At 45.4% G+C, this 26,335-nt stretch overlaps 1 protein-coding gene across 1 annotated transcript in view; it reads right to left on the bottom strand.

Annotated features, from left to right (window-relative positions):
• Positions 1 to 1,131: 1,131 nt before the first annotated feature.
• LOC137533856 (CUB and zona pellucida-like domain-containing protein 1) overlaps positions 1,132 to 26,335 on the bottom strand; it is a 60,353-nt gene continuing 35,149 nt past the window's right edge. Inside the window, exons 8-11 of the mRNA XM_068255112.1 lie at positions 22,567 to 22,790; positions 16,329 to 16,504; positions 5,538 to 5,926; positions 1,132 to 1,683 (exon numbers count right to left, since the gene is read on the bottom strand). Of these exons, the coding sequence (XP_068111213.1) occupies positions 1,431 to 1,683; positions 5,538 to 5,926; positions 16,329 to 16,504; positions 22,567 to 22,790 (1,042 nt within the window). The 3' untranslated portion in view covers positions 1,132 to 1,430. The remainder of the gene's footprint in view (positions 1,684 to 5,537; positions 5,927 to 16,328; positions 16,505 to 22,566; positions 22,791 to 26,335) is intronic.

Raw genomic sequence — 26,335 nt, forward strand, 5'->3', positions numbered from 1 at the left:
ATGAATGCCAGGAAGGTTAAATGACTATACCATACTTTGATTGCATCTACACAATCATCCTCAGGGGGGGGATTGAAACCAACCAGCCCAGAAAACCAGCATATACTGTACATTTTACAGGCTATACTGTAAACTGACCTTCACTTGTCAAAGTCCACAAACATAAAATCTTTATTTGTTAACACATAAGTTTTATTCATTAACACAGTAAAGAGAGTATAAGTTGTGTGCAAAGGTAACGGATGTCATCTTACTGTAGTCAGGTGATTCTGAGTGTCTGGGTCAGGTGAGTCTGGTTGGTTATGGGTAAATATAGCTTTTTTTCACTTTTCTGACATTTTCAAAACATTTTGCTATTTCAAAAGTGACAAGAATGCTTGCACAAGTGTATGAGTGTGACAAAACACAGTGAAAATGAAAGCCAGATAGGGGGGAAAAACACTTTTTCTCAATACGTTTGCCTTTAGGTGAAAATGTAAACTTTAATGGAAATATTACTTTGGCAAGAATCTGCAGTTATTGCCAATACTGACACAAACACTGTAAATCTAACAGTAAGGGTATGTTCTCCCCTTGTCTGTGTGTGTTTCCTCCGGGCACTTCATTTTCCTCCCACTTCCCAAAAACATACAGATAAGTTGATTGGCTTACCCCTAAAATTGGCCCTAGGCTACAATGGACATATGACTGTGGTAGGTATTAGATTGTGAGCCCCACTGAGGGAGAGTTAGTGACAAGACCATGTACTCTGTTAAGCGCCGTGGAAGATGTTGGCACAATATAAATACTAACTAACAATAATATATATGTTTCAATATATATGTTTCACTAATTTTATTGAAACTTATCAAGAATTCTGCAATAGGGATGGTCAATACAATGCAAATAATTTCGAGTTGATGCAGCATTATGCAAATTTATGTAGCTTGAACATGAACCAATCAAATCCTGCTGAGGTAAAATTGGATTGGTCCTTTTACAAAATACATACAAAATTTGCAAAATCCTGCATCAACTCAAAATGATTTGCATCTCATTGACCAGACCTATCCTGCAACAAGGAACTGTTTTACATGACAAATGTACACGACTTCAGTTTTATTCCAGGTGAACAAATATTATTTCAGTTTTATTCCAAGATCATTAACATTTTTATTTATTTTTCTGAATAGGGAAGAGCTGGATACATTCATGAAGTTGTCTTTGATACATTCATGAAGTTGTATTTGCAGTGAAAAATTACAGGACAACTTTTCACAAAAATACACTGATTTTTTCCTTAACAAGAATTTGTGAAAACTGGTATTTTTTTCTTCTAGAAAATTCCCAATTTGGAAAAATGCAGGGTATTGCTTTGCGCAGAAATTCTTATCTTTGTAAAAATAAAAAAACATTGTAGTGAAAATTCTGGAAGTCGGGAAATTTACACTTTACAGTTCCTTGAGCTTCAGAGGTCCTGCGACAGCATGGACATGCTCATGGTGGCCACCAAGATCTCTCTTCTTTCTGGACATACAGCCTTTGTTGCAGCGGGACTGCTCATCATACTTCTTGCATACAACAAGCTTACATTGTATGTACACACTAGAATACTGCTTCAAGAAGCTGAAAGCATTAAACCCAAAGCGGATTGTGGCTCCAGAGGTAGAAGCGTATGTTTTGTAGTCCGGAACCTTTGAACAGCTGAAATACAAAATGGAAAACATTATTGTGGTCCCCAAAGAAAGACACAGCAATAAAAAATATGATGATGATCATAATGAACATGATCACGTGATTTTCAGAAACAAAGTATAAACTGAGGCCTGGTGCACACCAAAAACCGCTAGCAGATCCGCAAAACGCTAGCGGTTTTTGAAACGCTTTTTCTTATTTTTATGAAGAGTTTCAGCTAGCGTTTTGCGGTTTTGGGTAGCGTTTTTGGTGTAGTAGATTTCATATATTGATACAGTAAAGCTGTTACTGAACAGCTTCTGTAACAAAAACGCCTGCAAAACCTCTCTGAACTGGCGGTTTTCAGAGCGGTTTGCGTTTTTCCTATAATTTACATTGGAGGCAGAAACGCCTCCGAAATCCAAAAATCCCTCAGCCCGGGAGTATGCGTTTCAGCAAAACGCCTCCCGCTCTGGTGTGAACTAGTGATGGGCGAACACCTGGATGTTCGGGTTCGGGAAAGTTCGCCGAACATGGCCGAGATGTTCGGCATGTTCGGGCCGAACCCCGAACTTTCCGAACATCCAGCTTTTGGGGGCCATATGGGGTCGCAGGCATAAGGGGGGAGCATGCCCCGATCGCGGGGGGGGGGGGTCGGAAATTCCCCCCACCCCCTCCGCTAGCGCTCCCCCCTCTGCCCGCTTCCCCATTCAAAAGTTTAAGCAAAGTACCTGTAGTGGATGGCCTGGCAGTGGGCGGCACTGTGGAGTGAGGAGGAGGAGTCCGGAGAGAGACGAGTTGAGGGAGGCCGGGCAGTGGGCGGTTCAGCGGAAGTACCCTTGTGGTACTTCCGCCCTTTCTCTGACCTCACGCCCGCTGCCCGGCCTCCCTCAACTCGTCACTCTCCGGACTCCTCCTCCTCACTCCACAGTGCCGCCCACTGCCAGGCCATCCACTACAGGTACTTTGCTTAAACTTTTGAATGGGGAAGCGGGCAGAGGGGGGAGCGCTAGCGGAGGGGGTGGGGGGAATTTCCGACCCCCCCCGCGATCGGGGCATGCTCCCCCCTTATGCCTGCGACCCCATAGGGGGGCAGTATTCGGCCGAACAGGGGCCCTGTTCGGCGGCCATTAGAAGTTCGGGGCGAACCCGAACTTAAAAGGCCGAACACCATCAGGTGTTCGGCCGAACGCGAACATCACCCGAACAGGGTGATGTTCTGCAGAACCCGAACAGTGGCGAACATTGTTCGCCCAACACTAGTGTGAACCACCCCATTGAAATACATTACCCACACGTTTCCACAGCCGCGAGCGGCTGTAAAAAACGCGAGATAACCCGCTCGGTGTGCACCAGCCCACAGGGAAAACAGGAGCTCAATCTTGTGTAGGAACTCAGGCCTAAAGCTGGAGTAAGTAAATAAATGGGTACTTACACTGTTCTTGTTGCTCAATCTGTAACCAGTTTAATCGCACATGGGGGAGTCTCCTACTCAGCCTTGAAGGTACATGTGTGGTATCTTCTGGTTTTAAAAAATAAAATCTAACATTTCAGACTCCCCTCCCCCAAATGTGGTGGGAACAATTGTAGCTATTAACTGAAAGTGCCCAATAAAAGTGTTAAAAAAAAAAAAAAAAAGTGTTAAAAGTTTTCAAAACTAAAAAAACTGCTTAAAGTGATACTTAAGTCAAACAAAACAATTGAGTTTTACTCACCTGGGGCTTCTACCAGCCTCCTGCAGCCACCCTGTGCCCTCGTAGTCTCGAACAGATGTTCCTGTCCCCCGCCGGCAGCCACTTCCATTTTCAGTGACAGGTCCGACAGGCCTGGGAACGCAAGTGATTCTTTGCGTTCCTGGCCGCAATAGCACCCTCTATACTACTATTGCAGCCAGGAACGCGAAGAATCACTCACGTTCCCAGGCCTGTCGGACCTGTCACAGAAAACGGAAGTGGCTGCCGGCGGGGGACAGGAGCATCTGATCGAGACTATGAGGGCACAGGATGGCTGCAGAGTCTGGTAGAAGCCCCAGGTAAGTAAAACTCTTTTTTTTTGATGACTTAAGCACACCTTGAAAGCACAGGTGTCGAACTCCAGGCCTGGAGGGCCAGATCCATGCCAGTGTTTAGGATGGACTGAGAAAGAGAGAAATGTGTTCTACCTGATGGACCACAACTTTCCTGATTCAGACCTATCAATTAATTTGAGCTATGTCAAAAATGTGTGAGGACCACGGCCCTCGAAGGACCGGTTTGACATCGCTGCTTTAAAGGATACCAGAGACTAAAAGAAGATTAGAAACGGGGGAAGCTGGCATGTATGGTGAGCTGTCCTGATGCTCACCGCTCCCCCGTTTTCTGCCCCCTCGTTTACCTGAAATTGCCCTGGTGGCCCTATCTTTTAGTTGACTCAGCCTGTTCTGCTCATGCGTGTGATGTCATCGTGACACACATGCGCAGAGCAGGCTCGGCTGGTGAACGCGTGCTATAGTACGCATGCAGCCCTGGCAACAATGCTTAATAATCCCGACCAAGTCGACCAGAAGATGGGGCCACGGGGCAATTTCAGGTAAACGAAGGGGGTAGAAAAGACGACGGGGGGGGAGGGGAGCAGTTAACATCAGGACAGCTCACCATACTTGCCACCACCACAGTAAAAACAGAGAGGACCACAAGGTTCGTAAACATCAATAAAAAAAAACAAGTATGTGCTGTTTACATTGCACAGAGGACTAGTGATGGTCAAGTAGATGCAAATAACTTCGAGTTGATGCAAATGTTACATAGTTATTTTGGTTGAAAAAGGACATACGTCCATCGAGTTCAACCAGTATCTGTATGTATGCATCTTGAAAATGAACCAGTCGAATTTTACCTCAGCAGGATTTGATTGGTTCATTTTCAAGCTGTATAAATTTGCATCAACTAAGTTATTTGCATTTACTTGACCATCACTACACAGGACCCATTTAAATAAAAGGGCATTTGGTACAATCACAGATAGTGTGTTTGGCAGTAACCTTTCCTAATTGGAAGACAGAATAGATTATTTGTTCTATTGGTGGACACTAGGATGCACTGCAGATATTTGGAATACATCTGCACACAATTGGGGGTGATTGTAACCTCTGGAAATTTAACATGTTTCCTTCACTGCCCTTTCCTCTGAAAGTTCACTGCAAGTGGTTGTGGCACCTGTATAGAACTGTACTTTGGGGGCTTTCTTGTCCATCCCTGTACCACTAAAATACAGTGTGCCCTACAGCTTGTTACTGTTTTGCTGTTCACAATATATACATGCTGCCACTTGGAATAATTATACAAAAACATGGTCTGACATACCACTGCTATGCTGATAACACCAGGGGTGTAGCAATAGCCATAGCAACTGCTATGGGGCCCTGGAGCAGAGGGGGCCCAGGTGATATTTAATGGATTACCTTTCTTGTGTTTCTCTTAGATCAGAAGGATCTAATACCTTGGTCACACTCAGAGTCCATCTCCAATACTTCTGTCATGCTGCCCCTATACTTTGGAACTCCTGGTCACACTCAATCAGGACATCTCCAACTTCTGAAAGCATTTAAGTCCAAACTAAAAAGCTACCTGTTTAGGCTGGAATTTATGAACACCTATTTCATCTGTAACACAGTCCACCCTGCAACTATATAATGATCTGAGAATTATCTATGCGCTTTGGGCCCTATGGGAGAAAAGTGCTTTACAAATGTTACTGTATTGTGTTATATTGTACTTTTATTTTTACGGGCTGTTGGATTGCTGCCTGGTCACCTTGAACAGTGAGCTGGTTCATTTCAGTGACTGCAGTTACAATATAAAATAGAAGAAAATAGTGAATAGAAGAAGTCAGGAGATAACACTTACCCATCCTTTCTCACGTAAAACACATTTCTTGACGTATCTATGGGATCAGGTGAGGCCAAGCACGTGTCTACAAACATAACAAGGGTAGGGTCTGACGTTTCCAGCGTGGCTTGCAGATACAAAGGTTGACCGAGTGACACATAATATGGATACTGGCTTACTGGATACATAAAAGCTGAAGACTGATAGAAAGCCAAATTGGCAAAGTACAGGCCATACTGATCTACGTTGCTCTCCATTACGTCTTCTGGAAAGTACAGGGCTTCCACCACGGTGTCTCGGTACATCTGACATCTCAGGGTTAGACTTAGCTTCTTTCTGTAAGTTACTTTCAGCTCTGTAGAGTGAGTGAATAGGGTGTTTCCATACACGATGGTGTCATTATGAGCCTAAGAGGAAGAACATATGTTTCAGTTCTATCTAGCAGAGGAGGAAAAGAATTTTGCCACCTACAGCAACTGATTAAACCGCACCTTTTTGGAGAAAAAAAACAATCCAAATATTAGTGGCCCTGTACAGCAGAATACAAGGCATAACAATACAATATATACAATACAACAATTAACAATACAAAACAATGATGAATTACAGCTGAAGCCGTGAAAAAAACTACAGATTTTACATAGGGGTATTATATTTGTGCACACATTACACAGCATTGAGAGACAAAAAGGGAAGAGAGAGCCCTGGCAAATCGGCACTACAATCTAAAGGGTTAAAGGGACTCTGAGCTCTGTATAAAATCACAATTTGGACTTACCTGGTGCTTCCTCCAGCCCGCGAGGTCACCCAGCGTCTTCCAGGCTCCTCTTCCGGTCCCGCTGGCGGCTCCGTTAATCAGCTACTTCGGTCTGAAGTCGCCCATGCGCCCCCCCGCCGAGCACGCTACGCGTCATCACACCAGCCAATGCGAGAGTCCTGCGCATGTGTGCTTCTCTAAATAGGGCCGCGCACTGGCGACTTAAGGCCCAAGGCTTGCTAGTGCTCTGCACAGGGGGTGCACAATTTAAAGGGCAGTCCTCGGAAATGGATCAGAGTTGTTCATGAATATTATAGGGAGCACACAGCTCTCCTAAGACAACAACTCACACTGGGCCTCAAAACTTAAAGGGATGCTTAACCCCCTTGGCGGTATGAAAAATACCGCCAGGGGGAAGCGCAACAGTTTTTTTTAATTTTTTTTTTTTTTTATCATGTAGCGAGCCGAGGGCTCGCTACATGATAGCCGCTGCTCAGCGGCATCCCCCCAGCCCCGCCGATCGCCTCCGGCGATAGGCGATCAGGAAATCCCGTTCAAAGAACGGGATTTCCTGGAGGGCTTCCCCCGTCGCCATGGCGACGGGGCGGGATGACGTCACCGACGTCAGCAATGTCGGGACGTCATTGGGAGACCCGATCCACCCCTCGGCGCTGCCTGGCACTGATTGGCCAGGCAGCGCTCGGGGTCTGGGGGGGGGGGGCCGCGCGCCGCACCGGATAGCGGCGATCGGGCGCGCGGCGGCGGCGATCGGGGTGCTGGCGCAGCTAGCAAAGTGCTAGCTGCGTCCAGCAAAAAAAAAATTCAGTAAATCGGCCCAGCAGGGCCTGAGCGGCACCCTCCGGCGGCTTACCCCGTGTCACACACGGGGTTACCGCTAAGGAGGTTAAAGGAGTTATCAAGCAAAAATGATCAAAATAAGCGCTACTTACCCGCAGCTTCCTCCAGCCCCAAACTCCCAGCATGTCCCTCCAGGTCGGCCTGTACTGCGCCTCACCTAGTAGAAGCCCCAGGTGAGTAAAACTCATTTTTTTGATGACTTAAGTGTCACTTTAAGCACTAGACTTCACAACACCACAGAGAGAAAAAAAGCTTGTCGGGGCCTCAGAGATCCATGAAAGAATACAAAGCTTTATTCTGGACACAAAAATCACAGCAACCAATACACAAGAGTCCCCAGAACACCCCAGACATTCTCACATCCGTCTCACCATTCACACAGGCCACGTACTGAATCAATTGCCCACCGCTGCAGCAGTTATCTAAATCTCAGGTAACAGATATTCCCAAGCAGTAAATCAGAGAATGAATGCTAAGGGCCCGTTTCCACTACAGCGAATCTGCATGCGTTTTCTGCATGCAGATTCACACAAGCAATAGAAGTCGATGGGCCTGTTTCCACTTGTGTGGGATTCTGTGCGGTTTGTCATGCAGAAAAAATCTGCACGGCAGACCCATCAGAATTCGCACGCCGCACACCGGTAATGTAACTAAATAGGAAAACCGCAAGCATTTTATTCTTGAGGTATTCCCGGAGTTTCCGCGTGCGTTTTCGCTTAAAAACCCATGTCAATGCATGCTGGCATTGACATGGTTAAAATCGCGAGCGATTCCACGTGAAAATCCGCATAGAAGCGCCAATGAAACCGCAACTGCATGCGGATTCTTTGCTGCGATTTTTCCGTCAATCTCGCCGCACAAGTGGAAACGGGCCCTAACTGATCACAACTAAATGCTCTGCAAGCTGTAAATAAACTGGATACCTGGACCCAGCCTGAGTGCACTCAGACTAAATAAGAGCAAATGGTAAACTTTGCTTCCTCCAGTAGTCCGGATAATGACAGTTGCCCTCCCCCCCATGTCTGACCATGGCGGTTACCACGCACAGATAAGACCACATTTTTTGCTGCAAACCTGGCCTGTGCAGTTTTACCAAACACTGCCATTCGGAATGGCACTTGTGGCCAGCTTCCATGAAAAGGAATGGAAAAGATGCCTTTTTGTGCAGTGTTTCTCAAACCTGTCCTTGTGACTCCCCATGTTTTGCAGGAAACCTCACCTATGCACAGGTGGGTGGATTCCATGTAGCTGAGACACTAATTATCCCACCTGTGCATAGGTGAGGTTGCCTGCAAAGCATGCACCATTGGGGAGTCACAATGACAGGTTTAAGCGGAGCAGTGCTTTTCAGCGCTGCTAGATTTGGGTGCAGCCGGCGCCTCCATAGACTACAATAGTAATCATTCCTATTGCAGCGTTCAGTGAGTAACGTCGGCTCCGTCAGAAGACGGAGCCGAGGTTGCTTAAAAACATAATAATTCGGCCTCCAGCAGTCGCTGGAAGCCAAATTATTTCATTCCCCCACTATCCATGGCGGTCTGGAGGGGGGATAGTAATTAAATCGCCCCGGACTTGTGCAGAAGCAGGATCAGTCATATACCGCTGTATCCTGCGCCCAAATCTACCGGCGCCGATTTCAAATGTACTCGGTTTAAGGCCTCTTGCACACTCTGGGCTCTATTCAAAATAAGCAGTGCGGTAAAAAAAATTGGAGGTAAAATACCTCGTGCAGTATTTTACACTTTTTTTTCCCAAATTCACTAAACTTTTCCCCTATGAGGCAGAAGTTCGGTAGTTTACCGAACAAACATGGCTCAATTCACTAAGCCCTCAGGGCTGCAGGCAGGGAGGGAGCTGTGTTTGTGTGACTACTACGTCTTCCCTTTAGAAGTGCTGCAGCCACCAGGGGGAGCTCTTCTACCACACAGAGACAGCATGTGGAGAGCAGGTTATCGTCTGCTGTGGGCTGGCGAAAATTTACTGACACTTTTGGCCGGTAAATGAAGTGTGGGAATATTTGTGAATTGATATTAATTGACATTTCCTGAGGTAATTAGCACAGAAGTAAGTTACCGCACTAGTCGGGAACTGTAATTTTGTGTGCAGTAGCAGGTTTAGTGAATTGTAACTTGGGAAGGTGATGGGTAGAATCAGCATTACCGAATGAGGTTATGCTTTGTGAATAGAGCACATTATGGGATTCCGATTTTTTTTTATACGATCCGATTTTTGATTCTGATTAAAAAACGTAGCATCATGCAGTACTTTTTGTAATCGGAATCAAAAATTGGATTGTATTAAAAAGCGGAATCGCATGTAGTGTGCAAGAGGCCTGAAAAACACTGCCTTAGGGCCAGTGCACACCAAAAGCCTCTAGCAGATCAGCTAACGCTAGAGGTTTTTGAAGCAGATTTTCAGAGCGATTCTAGGCATGTTTAGACATTTTTTTCTAAACATGCCTAGCGTTTTTTGGAGCGTTTGTGTAGCAGATTTCAAATATTGTTACAGTAAAGCTGTTACTGAACAGCTACTGTAACAAAACGCCTGGAAAACCGCTCTGATCTAGAAATTTTCAGAGCGATTTTCCACTTTCCTTTACTTTAACTTTGAAGCAGAAACGCCTCGGAAATCTAAAAAATGCTGCAGCCCCCAGTTTGCGTTTGTGGAAAAAACAAACCGCTCTGGTGTGCACCATCCCATTCACTTTCATTAGCCAAGCGGTTTCCCCCCTGCAAGCGTTTTAAAAAACACTCCAGAACCGCCCTGGTGTGCACCAGCCCTTAAGCTGGCCACTAACGGTCCAATTTCTAGAGAAAAATCATTCGAGCGATCAGAAATTCTGATCGGATTGGTTGTAAATAATCTCCATTGGTGGACACAATCGATTATGAATGAGTGAAAAAAATGTCGCCCGAATGAATTTTCGTCGAACGAAAATTTGGATTTTCTTGGTGGTCGTGATAGATAGGAAGCAATAATTGGTTAGTTGATGGTGTAGTGAACGATTTTTCGTCCGATCAGAATTTCTGATCGCTCGAACGATTTTTCGCTAGAAATTGGACCGTTAGTGGCCAGCTAGACCTGGGACCCACTAGATGCTCTTTTCTAAGCTCTAGTGATTTGAAAATAAGTTGCTAATGTAAAGTTATGGGGGATTTAGAAAAAAAAATCTCTTAAGTGGTATCACACCCATAGCATTACATTAGCAATAGCTTTTCAAATCACAATCGCTTTTATAAGGGTTAAAAAAGCTCCGCTAGTGGGTTCCAGGCCTTAGGCCCCATTCACACTTACAAACGCATAACGCCGTTTAGCGCTTCTATAGCACTGAAACGCGATCGCTGGGAAATCACCTGAAAATGGTTTAAGTGACGCGTTTGCGTTTTGCGATTTTAAGTAAGAACGGGCCCATACAGTTTCATTACACTAGCACTTTTAAAAAGTGCTAGCGTTTGAGCTTTTTGCCGAAATCGCGGCAAAATGCTCTAGTGTGAATGGGGCCTTAGTGTATATTTACTTACGTGTGGTTAAACTATCTTAAAATGAAACTGATCAATATTACATCATATAATACATATTATTTCACCTTCCAAGATAAAATCTGCTGGGGGGGATGATAAGGACTGGAGAGAGATAATCTATATCAAGAAAGAAGGGGATGCAGGAATTCAGGAGAATGTACAGAATATTTTTGAAACAGGATGCAGTAGACACCATAGCTAGTTTATAATCTGCATAATAGCATGCAGCAAAATTCCCAGTATCCAGCACCAGCGGGGATCGCCCGATGTCGGATACATGTGCGGATACATCCCCGAAAAAGTACAACCCCCCCACCACCACGATTAGAATTGTCACCGATCCTCCAGCGATGTCCTGTAGACCCTAGCGTGTCATCTAACCCACGTCAGGTCACGTGACACGCTGGAAGCCGTGCACAGATGCCCGCTAGGACTTAAAGTTCGCTGGAGGCTCGGTGAGTATTTTAAGGCTCGCAAACCCCCTCAAACATCTCCAAAAACCAGTCCCCTCCGTTATGCCTGTTAGTTGAGACTTCTGGTAGCCTGAGTGCTGGTTAACAGGGACTTTTCTTACAGACAGGCCCAGGCACAGTATCTCACAAACAAACGGTGCTGTATTGTGGCAAACAGAAAAACAACAGTGCAGCAAAACAAAACAGTCCTTGCTTGGTGGTAGCGAACAGTGTAACACATGGGTCCCCAACCTGGGGGCCGCGGCCCCCTGGGGGTCCTTGGGCAGATTTCTGGGGGGCCGCGGCTTCTCCCTCTCCCCCCGCGGCCGCCGCTCCTGTTACCTTATGAGCGGGCGGCCGCTTCCTTCCTTATATTCCTCCAGCCGCGGCTCTCCTCTTCACAGCATGTCGTATTACAGCAGCGCTTCCTGCACGGCTGCTGTAAGGAGCCAAGGGAGCCGTGACAGCGGTTCCCATGGTAACGGTGATGCGTATCGCTGCTACAGGAAGCCACTGCTCCGCCTCATTCCCTCCTTACAGCAGCCGCACAGGAAGCGCTGCTGTAATACGACATGCTGTGAAGAGTAGAGCCGCGGCTGGCGGAATATAAGGAAGGAAGCGGCCGCCAGCTCATAAGGAAACAGGAGCGGCGGCCGCGGGGTGGAGAGGGTACCTCTGCTAGCTACATTGGGGCAGCTATACTGGGGTAACTACTGGCTACACTGGGCTAACTGTACTGGCTACACTGGGCTAACTGTACTGGCTACACTGGGCTAACTGTACTGGGCTAACTATACTGGCTACACTGGGCTAACTGTACTGGCTACACTGGGCTAACTGTACTGGCTACACTGGGCTAACTGTACTGGCTATACTGGGCTAACTGTACTGGCTACACTGGGCTAACTGTACTGGCTACACTGGGCTAACTGTACTGGCTACACTGGGCTAACTGTACTTGCTACACTGGGCTAACTGTACTGGCTACACTGGGCTAACTGTACTTGCTACACTGGGGTAACTATACTGGGGTAACTATACTTGCCATACCGGGCTAACTGTACTTGGTATACTGGGCTAACTGTACTAGCTATATTGGGGTAACTATACTACCTAACTAACTATACTGGGGCAACTATAGTCCTTATACAGGGGCAACTGTGTTAGCTACCTATACTGGGGGCAACTATACCTAGTTACCTACTTACCTATATACTACACTCAAAATCAGGGAAAAGAGGGGGGCTGCCACCGCCACTAAACACCCCCCTAACCCCCCCCCCCCCCCCCCGAAAAGTCCTCCAAAAAGCACTGCTAGAGTTTCTAGTTCCCCAAAAATATACAAAAGCAGATTGCTACTCTGGATACTGTCAGGGCTTGTTCTTACCTAGAGCGTTTTCGGGTTTTTATTTAAGCGCTGGCGATTTCAGAAATTGCTCTAAAAGCGTTTATGGTACTGATCCGTTAGCCGGGCGCATCCGGCAGGTGGCGCTAATTACTATTCCCCCTCCAGGATAGTAGGGAAAGATGTAACTCTGGTGGAGTTTTGTCGCCACCTGCCGGATGCGCCCGGCTAACGGATAAGTACCGCATTTATACAATGGTTCCCTATGAGAGTATTCACATATGAGAGGTTCGATTGTGATCCGCTCCCCAAAGCGCTGCCTGTACCATTTTCTGGGCGATTTGCCTATAATGGAAGGTATAGGGAAATCGCAAAGCGCTTTGTATTGAGATTTCCCAAGTGCTTTTCACGAATAAATACATTGGGCTCTATTCATAAAATGTTTTGCGGTAAAAAAAAATCTTGGAGGGAAAATACTACAACGGTATTTTAGACTTTTGTGTGCTAATTCATAAAAATGTTCACAGCTGCGATAAAAGGTCGGGGATTTCCCAAACTAGGCTGGCGGTAACATGAGAAGCTGCTTGAGTTGATACATTTTCTCCTTGCAGAGACAGCGGGGGAGATGTATCAACGCATTACCAACAGTTTTTTCTTCTTAATCTGTTCTAACCAGCAGGGAGAACAGTTCTGTGTGATAATAAGAACCTTCTTAAATCCTAGGTAATAGTGGCAATTTAGCATGAATTTCTAAAGCTGCACTACAGTTAAGAAAAGTGCAAATCCATCCCTAAACTGGCGCAGATTAAGGGCCCTTTTCCACCAGCGCGTTTGCGCTGGCTGAATCGCAAAGACGCAAACCGCTAGCGATTTTACAAGCGCTACGGTTTGCTTTTTAACATAGGAATCGCGGTAGGTCATTTCCACTACCGCAATTCGTTTTTGACAGGAACGCGAACGCGCGGCGGAGCGATATTTGCCGCGATTTTGCTATGCAGTGCATAGCAAAATCGCGGCCGGGAACGTCGGGGAATCGCCGGTAATTGCGATTCAGCAATCGCTAGCGTTCAGCGTGAACGCTAGCGATTGCTAGTGGAAAAGGGCCCTAAGAAGGCGTACATTTGAATACGGCGCTGGTAGACTTGGGCGCAGGATCCAGCTGTTAAATGGCTGGTCCTGCTTCTGCACAAGTCCGGGGCGTTTTAATTACTATTCCCCCTCCAGGCCGACATGGATAGTGGGGGAATGAAATAATTCGGCTTCCAGCGATTGCTGGAGGCCGAATTATTGTGTTTTTTAAACAACTTCGGCTCCGTCTTCTGACGGAGCCGACCTTCCTCACTGAGCGCCGCTATAGACTGATTCCTATTACAGTCTATGGCGGCGCTGGCTGCGCCCAAAGCTAGCAGCGCTGAAAAGCACTGCTCCGCTAAGAAGTGCTTGATGTAGAACTGCTGGCTAGACATGATTGCAGAGTGCAGGCTATACATGGTTTGTGTTGTGCTCCTCCCACCTGCTAAATTCCTCCTCAGAGCCTGCTGCTATTAATACAGGAGGTGTGTTGGTTACCTCAGCAACAGCAATTCCCCTCACACACTGCACTGTCTGGAAGACCTTCCTAGCTCCTCCTATTATACAACCGTTTTAGAAGGAATCTGCACTATTTAGTGATTTCTTAGGCTGAGACAGTTCTGCATGGATTTCTAAAAACCTAGTAATATTTTGTCTCAGACACTCTTGATAAATCTGGCCCAGTGTTACAATAAAAGAGGCAGCCCCAACTTCGCTTTAGATGTGCATTTTTTTTAAACTGCCTCTGTTTGCCCTGAATCTGTCTAGTCTTTCTAAACAGTCTACAGTATTTAATTGCCACAGCTCAGAAGAACTTCAAGAAATGTTACACATGCAGGCTTTCTGATGTGAAATATATCTGAAAACAGGTACCCAAGGGGTTAAAAAACACAGCCTGGGTATTCTGGGATGCCTTTTTTGTTCTGACCTCTGCTGCTGCTGCCTGGGAGATCTGTCCCCATTAGCTTGGCTGTTATCTCATCCTTACCACCTTTTCTAAACAGACAGCATTCTCCATCCCAATTCCGCCTGCTCTAATCTTAATGAATTGACATTTAGTGACATGTAATGAGATAATCACCGCATAAGGCGGTAATTTCCCGCACTGCTCAGGAATGTCAGCTTTTCATGCGGAAACAGCTTTTATGAATGGACATTTTGCTAAGTGGTCGGTAAAGTCAGCTGTTTTGAACATTACCGGGTTTTTTTCCGTTAGCTGGCGCATCCAATAGGTGGCGACAAAACTCCACCAGAGTTACATCGTTCCCTACTATCCATGGCGGCCTGGAGAGGGAATAGTAATTAGCGCCTCCTGCCGGATGTGCCCGGCTAACGGAAAAGTACTCATTACCGGAATGCTTTATGAATAGAGTCCATTGTATTTATTAATTTCCGGGTGAAAGAGTTCACTTCCTGAGTGACGTCAGGAAACAAAAAAAAAATCTCTCGAAAGAATAGGGAAAGGTGATTTTAAAAAAATCACAATAAATTACTCAGCGCTTAAAATAGCTGAGGATTTATAATTTTAACAAGGCCTCAGGGCTGGTGCACACCGAGCGGCTTTTTGGGCGTTTTCAGATCCGCTTGCGGCTGCGGATCTGCTTGGTCAATGTATCTCAATGGGGTGGTGCACACCAGAGCGGCAGGCGTTTTGCAGAAATGAAAAATGCCTGGGTGAGGCATTTTTTGGATTTCGGATGCGTTTCTGCCTCAATGTTAAGTATAGGAAAAACGCAAACCGCTCTGAAAAACGCCTGTTCAGAGCGGTTTTGCAGGCGTTTTTGTTACAGAAGCTGTTCAGTAACAGCTTTACTGTAACAATATATGAAATCTACTATACTGAAAACCGCAGCAGCAATCCGCAAAACGCTAGCAAAACGCCTCATAAAAATAAAAAAAAGCGTTTAAAAATCTGCAAGCATTTTGCGGATCTGCTAGCGGGTTTTGGTGTGCACCAGCCCTCAGTCTGTCTCCTCACTCTCTCTCCATCTGCACACTAGTCTGCTGAGCTTTTAAACACTAACATCTGACCAATCAGCAGGTGCACAACAGAAAGCCTGGTGGATAACTCCACCCATGATTTCGGCACCCAGAAGTACCCAACCTTCAGACCCAAGCCAGGACTTGGCTAATGCAGACCACATCAGCAGAGTCCAAATACAGCTTCTGGAGCTGCTTCACCAAGAAAGCATTTGATCTCAAGGGCAATCTATATACATAATAGGCTAAGTGCGTCAACCTTCGAGCAAGGAGAAGAAGTATCGCCCTGCCCCCAGGGCCTGTCCAAGCCAGAAGAAGGGGCTGGTCTTAGACTTTTTGCCCCCCCCCCCCTGCCCAGCCGGAGGGGGTAGCATGCAGGAAGAGGGTATTGGGCAGAGCGGCGGGGAGGGGGGTCGGACTCCCCCTCCCTCACCTGGGTTCCCCATCTGCGCTCCCCCTCTAGCTTAACTTTTAGCTGCAGCCGCCGCTATTACTAAGAGGCAGTGGGAGGGGATGACACCTCTTCCGCGTTCCAGCGTGCGTTCCTTAATACAGTGGGCGGCATTGCAGGAAGTGACGACAGTGGAACGCACGCTGGAACGCGGAAGAGGTGAGTCATCCCCGCCCACTGCCTCTTAGTAATAGTGGCGACTGCAGCTGAAGTTAAGCTGGAGGGGGAGCGCACATGGTGGACCCAGGTGAGGGAGGGGGGGTCTGACCTCCCTCCTCACCGCTGTGCCCAATACCCCCTTCCTGCACGCTACCCCCTTATGCGGCATATGCCACGCCCCGGGTCGGCTAGTATAATGCACAGTGTTCACCTACCTGTTTCACAGTCTGACACTTTTGATAGGGGATGATAAATTCCAGCCAGTCTGATGAAACCCGGGGGCGGCATTGTGGGTCATTCAAGTAAAGATTTTCAGGAGAATGGCCCAAAAACTGAAGATAACTAACAGAGATTCTAGCTTCCATGTAGTCTGAACTGCATGATAGGGTGACTGGGAACACACAAGCAATAGCATAATAAACATTATAAAATGAAAAACAATATAGCCATGAAGACATCTGTAGACTGTAAATCCTAGATACATCAATGAGTTTAGTGTTACACTAATGTGTTGAAATGTGTTGTAACTAGGGATGATCAATAAGATGCAAATTTTTTCTGAAATTATGCAAATTTGTCTGCAAATGTATGCAGTTTGAAAACTGACCAATCAATTTAAACCTAGGTTTAAATTGATTGGTCCATTTTCAAGCTGCATATATTTCCATAAAAATGTGCATACATTTACATCAACTCAGAACAATTTGCATATCTGTGATCATATTTATTCTATAAAGTAGATCATGCAATGTGCATATAAAGCTTTTACAGTGTGTATATGGAAACCCTGCAATATGAATGTAGAGTCTTTGCGATGTACAATAGAATATGCAAATGGAGGGGTGGAGTCATTATACTGAGCAGACCCTGTGATTTACATATAGAGGGGCGGTATTTTTTCCGGAGGAGGTACACCCAGGAGGTGGAGTCCAATAATGGCAGGCTGAACCACCTGTTATATAAGTCTGGCTCTGTGAGCAGCATTCAGCTCTGACAGGGGCTGTAAACTTTGACAGTATGCTTATATGTTTAGTAGGGTTTTCTTGTTTGTTTTCTGCACTGTTTATGTAATTCACTCCTGAGGAAAGCGTTAGCTGAAACATGTCGAGTATATGTAGCTAGTGCAATGTATGTCCCCTGTACTGTCGATTGATGAGTGTATGGAGCCATTTTTGATCTCTGAGGAACCCTCATATATATCTAACTGAGAGCTTATATGGCTTTTTTTTTTCCTCAATGGATATGTAACCTAGTGAGGACCCTCTAATATCCTGAACCTCAAATGACTCCTATGTTTATTCTAAACTACACACATTGGACTGCCCAGTATTAACAGGGCAACCTTTGTTTATTTGTTGTAAAATATTACCAGTACACGTGCTGCTCACCATTTCTATATATTTTAATTGTTTCTAATAAAGATTGTTTTTAGTGCGCTAGAGAGCTGTCCCAAGAGGGAACACGTAATATATCTGTGATCATCCCTAGTTGTAATGTGCATATAATACAACCCAAAACATTTGACATAATGCAGGCAAAAAAGCAACTGACCGATGTGCACATTTGCTGACAAACAGTGTGCATCAACATGTGAGATTGTAGCGACGCACTGCATGGTCAGCAGTGTAACAATGGAATCCATTGCATCTCATCATAATTGATGAAGTGTGAACCAATCATAGACTTGATTCACAGCATTTTACAGCTGGTTCACACTTGAGCGCTTTTTAGTGCTTTGCTGTTTGCCTGCAATCAGCAAAGCACTGCTGCTAATGTATCCCTTTCGGATCATTCTCACTGCAGTGTTTTTGCAATTTGTATAAATTGCAATCACACTGCATGCAGTGCTTTGGGGACGGAGCAGTGCTTTTCAGCGCTGCTAGATTTGGGCGCAGCCAGCGCCGCCATAGACTGTAATGGGAATCAGTATATAGCGGCGCTCAGTGAGTAACGTCGAAGTTGCTTAAAAACACAATAATTCGGCCTCCAGCAATCGCTGGAAGCCGAATTATTTCATTCCCCCACTATCCATGGCGGCCTGGAGGGGGAATAGTAATTAAATTGGCCCGGACTTGTGCAGAAGCAGGATCAGCTATATACCGCTGTATCCTGCGCCCAAGTCTACCGGCGCCGATTTCAAATGTACTCCTTTGGGGATGATTGCGATGTGATTCTTGTTCTGCTGAATCAGAATCAAAATGCAAATCGCAGCAAAATCGCAATTGTGATTCGTGTTTCATGCTTTGAGTGGAAACCGGCCCTTACTCTGTGCAAAACAGTGTCCGTTGAAACTAAACACAACATGTTAGTGTGAAAGTACCCTTAGAACATTATCATCAATCACAACAGTTCTATGTTTTATTATTATAAGGACAACTTTAGTGAAAAGAATATATTTATTTACCTTTAAACAATACTAGATGCCTGACAGCCCTTCTGATCTATTTGGCTGCAGTAGTGTCTGAATCACATACCAGAAACAAGCATGCAGATAATCCAATCAGATCTGAGGCCTGGAACCCACTACAAAATGCTATCGCTAATTGCAATCGCTAGCGTTTTGTATGAGCAGTTTGTAAGCGTTTTAGGGATTTTAAAAAGTGTATCAATTTGCCAGCGGTTGTGTAGCGATTAGCGTTGTAACGTCTGATTGGTCCTTTCAATTTTAATTTTGTTACAGTGTGCAGTAACTTCAAAACGCTAGCAAAATTGCTCCGTGCAGGTTTTGATGAGCGATTACGCCAGCGATTACATACTTTACATTGAAGCGCAAACGCTAACAAAATGCTGCATGTCCTGCGTTTGCGATTTTGCTAATCGCAATCGCTTCTGTGGAATTTGCACCATCCGTTTACATTGGCAGAGCATTTAGGGAATTCGCTAGCGATTTATCACGCTCCCTAAACGCTCAAAAAAATTGCTCTAGTGCAGGGGTAGGGAACCTATGGCTTGGGAGCCAGATGTGGCTCTTTTGATGGCTACATCTGGCTCACATACAAATCAGTAGGGGTTGATTCACTAAACTACACTGCTCAATCAGCGCAGCTTAGTGGGGCAGAGCAAGTAACATTTTCAAAGTAGGCATAATACTGCTGTAGCATGCACTACTAACTTACTCACGCTACCACAAAACTAACAGCTGCTCCAATTGTCCCACTCTGGACCCTGTCAGGTCCAGTGACTTTGTAGAACGAGATCCCCAAACTTTGATTGGCCCAATAGGCTGCCTGTCACTTGACAGGCAGCCTATTGGGCAAAAGTGCGGGAATCTCGTCCTACAAAGTGAATCAACCCCCTAAGTCAGCTAGATAATTGTACAAGCTGTTAGTCAGTATTTCTCCTGTCTGGCTCTTGGGGAAATTGCTGATGTTGCTGAAACCCAAGTGAAGGTGAACACTTCCGCTGCCCGGCGGATCAACTGTATACGCATCTCCATGGCAACAGGGACGTGAGCCCTATTGTCCCAGTTTGAAACATATTGTATGGCTCTCATGGAATTACATTTTAAAATATGTGGCATTTATGGCTCTCTCAGCCAAAAAGGTTCCTGACCCCTGATCTAGTGGGTTCCAGCCCTGACAGAAATGTCAGAAACACCTGATATGTTGCATGCTTGTTCAGGGTCTACGGCTAAAAGTATTAGAGGCGGAGGATGAGCAGGGCTGCCAGGCAACTGGCATTGCTTAAAAGGAAATAAATATGGCACCTCCATATCCCATTGACTTCAGTTGTCCTTTAACCCTCTGGGCGATACAATTATATCGCCCAGGAGGTGGCGCAGCACTATTTTTTTAAATTTTTTATTTTTTAAATCATGTAGCGAGCCCAGGGCTCGCTACATGATAGCCGCAGCGCAGCGGCATCCCCCCACCCACTCCGATCGCCTTCGGCGCTCAGAGTAAGCAGGAAATCCCGTTCAGAACGGGATTTCCTGCTGGGCTTCCCCGGTCGCCATGGCGACGGGGCGGGATGATGTCACCGACGTCATGGACGTCGTGACGTCAGAGGGAGTCCCGATCCACGTCCAGCGCTGCCTGGCACTGATTGGCCCGGCTGCGCAAGGGGTCGGGGAGGGGGTGGGGCTACACAGCACGGCGAGCGGCGGCGGATCGGCGGCGATCGGAAGTTACACGCAGCTAGCAAAGTGCTAGCTGCGTGTAACAAAAAAAAAATTATGCAAATCGGCCCACCAGGGCCTGAGAAATCCTCCTGCGCGATATACCCCGAGCTCAGCTCGGGATTATCGCTCAGGAGGTTAACGTCTCATTTAAATGAAAAGAATAAAATAATTGCCCCCAAGTTATGTGAATTGAAACTAACTCGGTTTATATTTATGCTCAGCCCCCACCCACTTGCATGATATGGGTAAACAAAAAACCTTTTAAAATCTATTTCTGATATAAAATAGCAAGGAGAGCCCCCTATGAGCACACCAGCGGTCAGTGCTGAACATCACGTGTTTGTATGAACTTGTACAAGGTGTTTACATGTTGTGATGAGTGCTCTAGAGCAGAGTTCCCCAACCCTGTCCTCAGGGCAACCAACAGTATGGCTACTATCATTCATAAAAGTAGTGTGAAAAAAAAATCTGGGAGGGAAAATACCGCATTCTGTATTTTAGATTTCTGTGTGCTCATTCATAAACATTTTCACAGCTGCGGTAGAAATGCGGTATTTTCCCGAACTAGACTGGCGGTGGGCTGTCGGTATGAGGAATGTAAGCTGTCGGTGATAAAGTGGCTGGCTGATTTGTTACATTCCTGTTCCGCAGAGATAGCAGTAAAAGGGGCATCCCCAACCCAACTTCCCTTTAGATGTGCATGTGTGGTTAAACTGCCTCTCCTTGCCCAGAATCTGCTCTGAATCTGTCTATTAGTCTTTCGAAACAATATATTTAATTACTACAGCTTAGAAGAACTTTAAGAAACTTTACACATGCAGGCTTTCTGATGTGAAATAACATCTGAAACAGGTACCCAAGAGGTTAAAAACTCAGTATGGGGTATTCAGGGGAAGCCTTGTTTGTTCCGATCTCTCTGCTGCTGGCTTTTTACACAGTCCTGCTGTCTTATCGCACTATTATCAGTGTTATCGCCTCTTCCAAGCAAGCAGTATTCTCCGTATCAATACCGGCCTGCTCTAAACTTTATGAATAGGCATTTAATTACAACATGTTCTGGAGGTGTTCACCGCACAAGGCGGTACTGCTCGGTAACTGTAGCTTTTCATGCGGAAACAGCTTTTATGAATAGACACTTTGCTAAGTGCTCGGGAAAGTCAGCTGTTTTCAGCATTACCGCGTGCAGTAACGCTTTATGAATGATACCCTATGGTATGTGTTTTGCAGAAAACCACAAACATGCACAGGTGAGGTAATTAGTGTCTCACAAGAGCTGGTTAACTACCTCAGTGGGTTTCTACAAAACATGCACTGTTGGTGGGCCCTGAGGACAGGGTTGGGGAATAGGGATGATCACAGATATGCAAATTTTTCCGAGTTGAAGCAAAATTATGCAAATATATGCAGCTTGAAAATGGACCAATCAATTTAAACCTGGGTTTAAATCGATTGCTTCATTTTGAAACTGCATACATTTGCATACGAATTTGCATAATTTCTGAAAAATTTGCATCTCATTGATCATCCCTATTGGGAAACACTGACTCTAGAGTGCGTTTGAAGTGGTGTACATTTACATTTTGTGATTTTGTAAGGGGCTTAAAGGAATTTCGAGGTGGGTATTGAAGAATAGAGGAATCAGATTTACTGATCTGGGGCTTCTCCCAGTCCCAAGCAGTCCATCATCTCCCTCCCTGTAGTTCTGATTCCCTCTGGGGTGCCGCTGTCCCCTCCAAACTGCGTATGTGTGGGCCCATCCATGCACCTCCTTGATCACGTTCCCGTGATCGGAAGTAGTCTTTGTGAACTGCATGAGTGAAGAACACTCCCGCCCACAGGAACGCAACAGGGGAGGCACACAGATAGACCGACGCATGCGTAGTAGACTCAGACACAGACCAACACTTGGATCTTTTGATGGGCTGGCAGCAGCTTGGATGGGATCAGAACTATAGCAAGGGTACAGATATACTTTTTCCAGCCCGCAGCAGACTAAGTAAGCCTGATCTTTTCTCCACCACCCAGCAAAAACTTTGATGGGCCCGCCTCCAAATGTTCAAAACCCTTTCACATGTGGTTAACTGCAAGATCAGAAGGCCCATCTGCCAGAACCCCTATAACAAGTACAGTCATTATGACACCCCCAACCTTGACATATGACCACAACAGCATTTGGCCCTTTATCAGAAGGAGGGAGCATAAAAATATGAGCCCAAACCCCACTGCAGTTGCAGTTACATCTCTGGAAAGTGAAACAGATGGACTTTATCTGTAGAAGGTAGCATTATCTGTAATTAGATGAAAGAATGTTCGTAAGAGATCTAGACGAGTACCATTTTTGTTGTTGGCAAATAAGGAGGTGTAAGTAGCAGATAATTCAAATCCCTCATCAGTTGCATGGTCATCAAGCCGGTTGTATACAATGCTTAAGCTGTTAGAGGACGAGGTGAAATCGCGAGCGGTGGTGTCACAGGGTCTACCAAGTAAGCCGGATCCCATTGGCGTTCCATCATAGATGGCCATAGAAAAAGAAGCACAGGACAGGGAGTGCTTCATCCTAAACATCACCAGATAAGTTAGGAAAATCAGACATTGTAAAATAAGTATTACATTTTCTTTAGATAATGTTAAAGTAACTGTTGGGCATAAAATCAAAAATCAATTCTTTGTTTTTATCTGGTAAACAAGTAATAAGGATGCTAACCAGGCAATCCAAAAGTTAAAATCACTATTACTTTTCTTGTTGATAAATGATCATTCCCCAGTTTACCTGACTCTTATTTGGTACACACAACATTTGTTACACACAAAGGAAGTTGCAGGGCATGCTGGGTTGTCCTTTTTTGCTTCTCTACTTTTCCCTCAGACTTAACTAATGCAGCCTAATTGGCTGAAGCCTCTTTCCCTCCTGTTTTCCCCTCCCACACCTCTGTTCCTCTCTGACTGGGCAATATTTCTCATGCTGAGGCAATGCTCTTTCTATAGTGAAGGGTGGGCAATGCATCCTCAGGCAGAGGAGAGTAAGGGAGGAAATGACATCAGTATTGGCTTCAAAATAGCCACAGTTAAAATGGGAAAGGATTTTCTCTTTTTTTACTGTACAAAAATCAGTAAAATAAAAATGTGGACAGTGCAATACATATGTTATGTAAGTAGAGCAAGTATTTATCTACTTATATACGTTTATTTTTTTTCTGAGATGGTATGGCTGACAGCTCCTCGTTAACCAGTTTGTATAATGTAAATTTAAATACATAGTATCAGGGCCCAAATTTGTACTTTCCAGCGCCTAAGGCCCGCTGCCACCAACCCCTCCCCAACCGTCCAAATCTCCCCCATCCCCCCTCACAAACACTCAATAGCATTCTGTCCAGCACCCTGACTAACGATCACTGGTTTTGCAGGAGGAAATGCCTGTTGTAGTGACTCATGAATATGTGTGTATATTTCTCTCTGAAAAATGATGACTGATTGTTTTTTTCCTGTCAGAGCAGTGAGTCCCTAATGCCTGGTACACACCATGCAATTTTCCATCAGACAGATGGGTCAAATTGATTTTCCGATCACTTTTATACAAAGTCGATCAGAAAAACAAAAACAGTAATCAGGAATCAGATTGGACCTGTCAGAAATAATCGATTCAAACGGCCTATCTCATGGGAAATTGCATGGTGTATACCAGGCATGAAGTAGCAGAGCAGCATTCATCTTTCTCTCTGCTCTCCTGTAATCAGATACCTGTTGCTTAGCTATCAAAAGGCAACATTTATTCTATTGATAGATTCTTTCACAGATTTTATTTTTTTTTACTGTTTGCTAACACGGTACAAATATTTTACTGCAGTACTGCTAGTACTAGCAAGGAGTTAAGATTTAGCTTAGAAGGGGCTGCCATACATTTTTTTATTGAAATATCTCTTTCTGTTTAATGCTAGGTGCACACAATACAATTTTCTGACAGATTTACTGTCAGATTAATTATTTCCAACATATCTGATTTCCATTTGATTTTTTGATCGATTTTCTGTTCACTTCTATGAAAAATTGTTAAAAAAATTGTTCAGAAATCAGATCGGACATGTTGGAAATAATCGATTTGACAGTAAATCTGTCAGAAAATTGCATCATGAGTACCTAGCATAGGTTTTACAGTCCAGGGGAGTAGAGAGGAGAAGGAATAGCTGAAGTCATTAACAGAGTCTGACCAGCTATACACCGTTCAGCCCAGCTTGAGTTGTAAAGTGGAGCTGATAATGCTGTTAAAATGTTTACCTTACCAGATCAGAAATTTTATCTACAAGCAGAGTTACAGATTGCCCAGCAAGCACATGATGAACCAGGTTTCTTTACAATCCTGGGACTAAACTCAAGCTTGTATGTTCCTATGTCTCATCGCACACCAGGAAGTAAGGAAAATACATGAAGCTCTGGAATTCTGACTGTGTACAGGAGGGTGGCTTCGGAGCAGGAGAAAATATTTATTTTGATAGGCAGCCTCTTATCTCTCTCCAAGTCCTGCCCCCCCCTTCTACCCTTCTGCTTTATCAGCGCCTTAGGCCATGGCCTTTGTGGCCTTTCCAGAAATCTGGGCCTACATAGTAGCCAGATTGCCAAACCCATTTCTACGGCCGTGCGAACCGCTCGACTGCCCAGGGCGCTGGACGGAGCGGCAGGGAGGGGGGCACAGCGGCGGGGAGAGCGGGCATAACAGATTTACAACTCACCTTCCGCAAACCACACACGCAGCCTCTATCTACTTCTTGTTCCAGGCGTCCGTCGCATTGGTAACAGCGCCCCCTGTGACGATGTAACCACAAGACATGTCATCACAGTGGGTGCTGTTACCAATGCGAGGAGTGCCTGGGAGGAAGAAGGAAGAAGATAGAGGCTGCGTGCATGCGGGGATCGCAGAGGATGAATTGTAACTCTGTTATGTTCCCCGCCGCATATGGGAGCACCTACCTATCTAATCTATACTGCGGGAACCTACCTATCTAATCTATACTGGAGGCACCTACCTATCTAACCTATACTGGGGGCACCTAACTAGCTAACCTATACTGGGGGCACCTACCTATCTAATCTATACTGGAGGCACCTACCTAGCTAACCTATACTAGGGGCACCTACCTATCTAACCTATACTGGAGGCACCTACCTATCTAGCTTGTACTGGGGGCACCTACCTATCTAACCTGTACTGGGGGCATCTACCTAGCTAACCTATACTGGTGACAACTAAATATATAACCTATACTGGAGGCACCTACCTAGCTAACCTATATTTGGGGCACTTAGCTATCTAGCCTGTACTGGGGGCATCTACCTATCTAACCTTAACTGGGGGCACCTACCTAGCTAACCTATACTGGTGACAACTATATATCTAGCCTATACTGGAGGCACCTACCTAGCTAACCTATATTGATGGCACCTACCAATCTAACCTATACTGGAGACACCTACCTAGCTAACCTATACTGGTGACACCTACTTATCTAACCTATACTGGGGGCAACTATAATGGCTACCTATATTAGAGGCACCTATCTATCTAACCTATACTGGGGCAACTATAATGGCTACCTATACTGGAGGCACCTACCTATCTAACCTATATAGGGGCAACTATACTGGCTTCCTATACTGGAGGCACCTACCTATCTAACCTATACTGGGGGCAACTATAGTGGCTACCTTTACTGGGAGCACCTATGCCTGGCTACCTATACTGAGGTAAACCTAAACCTGGCTACCTATACTGAGGGCAGCTAGACCTGGCTAACTTATACTGCGGGCACCTATTCCTGGCTCCACTGGGTGCAATTTAGCCTAGAAACTGCCTTGCAGATGGCTATAATCTAGCACATAGGCGCACACACTTTTTCAGCTTGTGAGCTACTTTGAAGATTACTAATTGTAAATAATTAATCAGGTAATTGCAGCAGCACATGCACAGAGGCAGTCCATAAATGATTACAACAAGTCACAACTGCAGCACATACATAGTGGCAGTCTATTATTTATTTATTTATTGTATTTATAAAGCACCAACATATTATGTCTATCCATGATTTCCACAACCCACAACTGCAGCACATG

This window comes from Hyperolius riggenbachi, chromosome 10 (assembly GCF_040937935.1).
Source record: "Hyperolius riggenbachi isolate aHypRig1 chromosome 10, aHypRig1.pri, whole genome shotgun sequence".
Taxonomy (NCBI): domain Eukaryota; kingdom Metazoa; phylum Chordata; class Amphibia; order Anura; family Hyperoliidae; genus Hyperolius; species Hyperolius riggenbachi.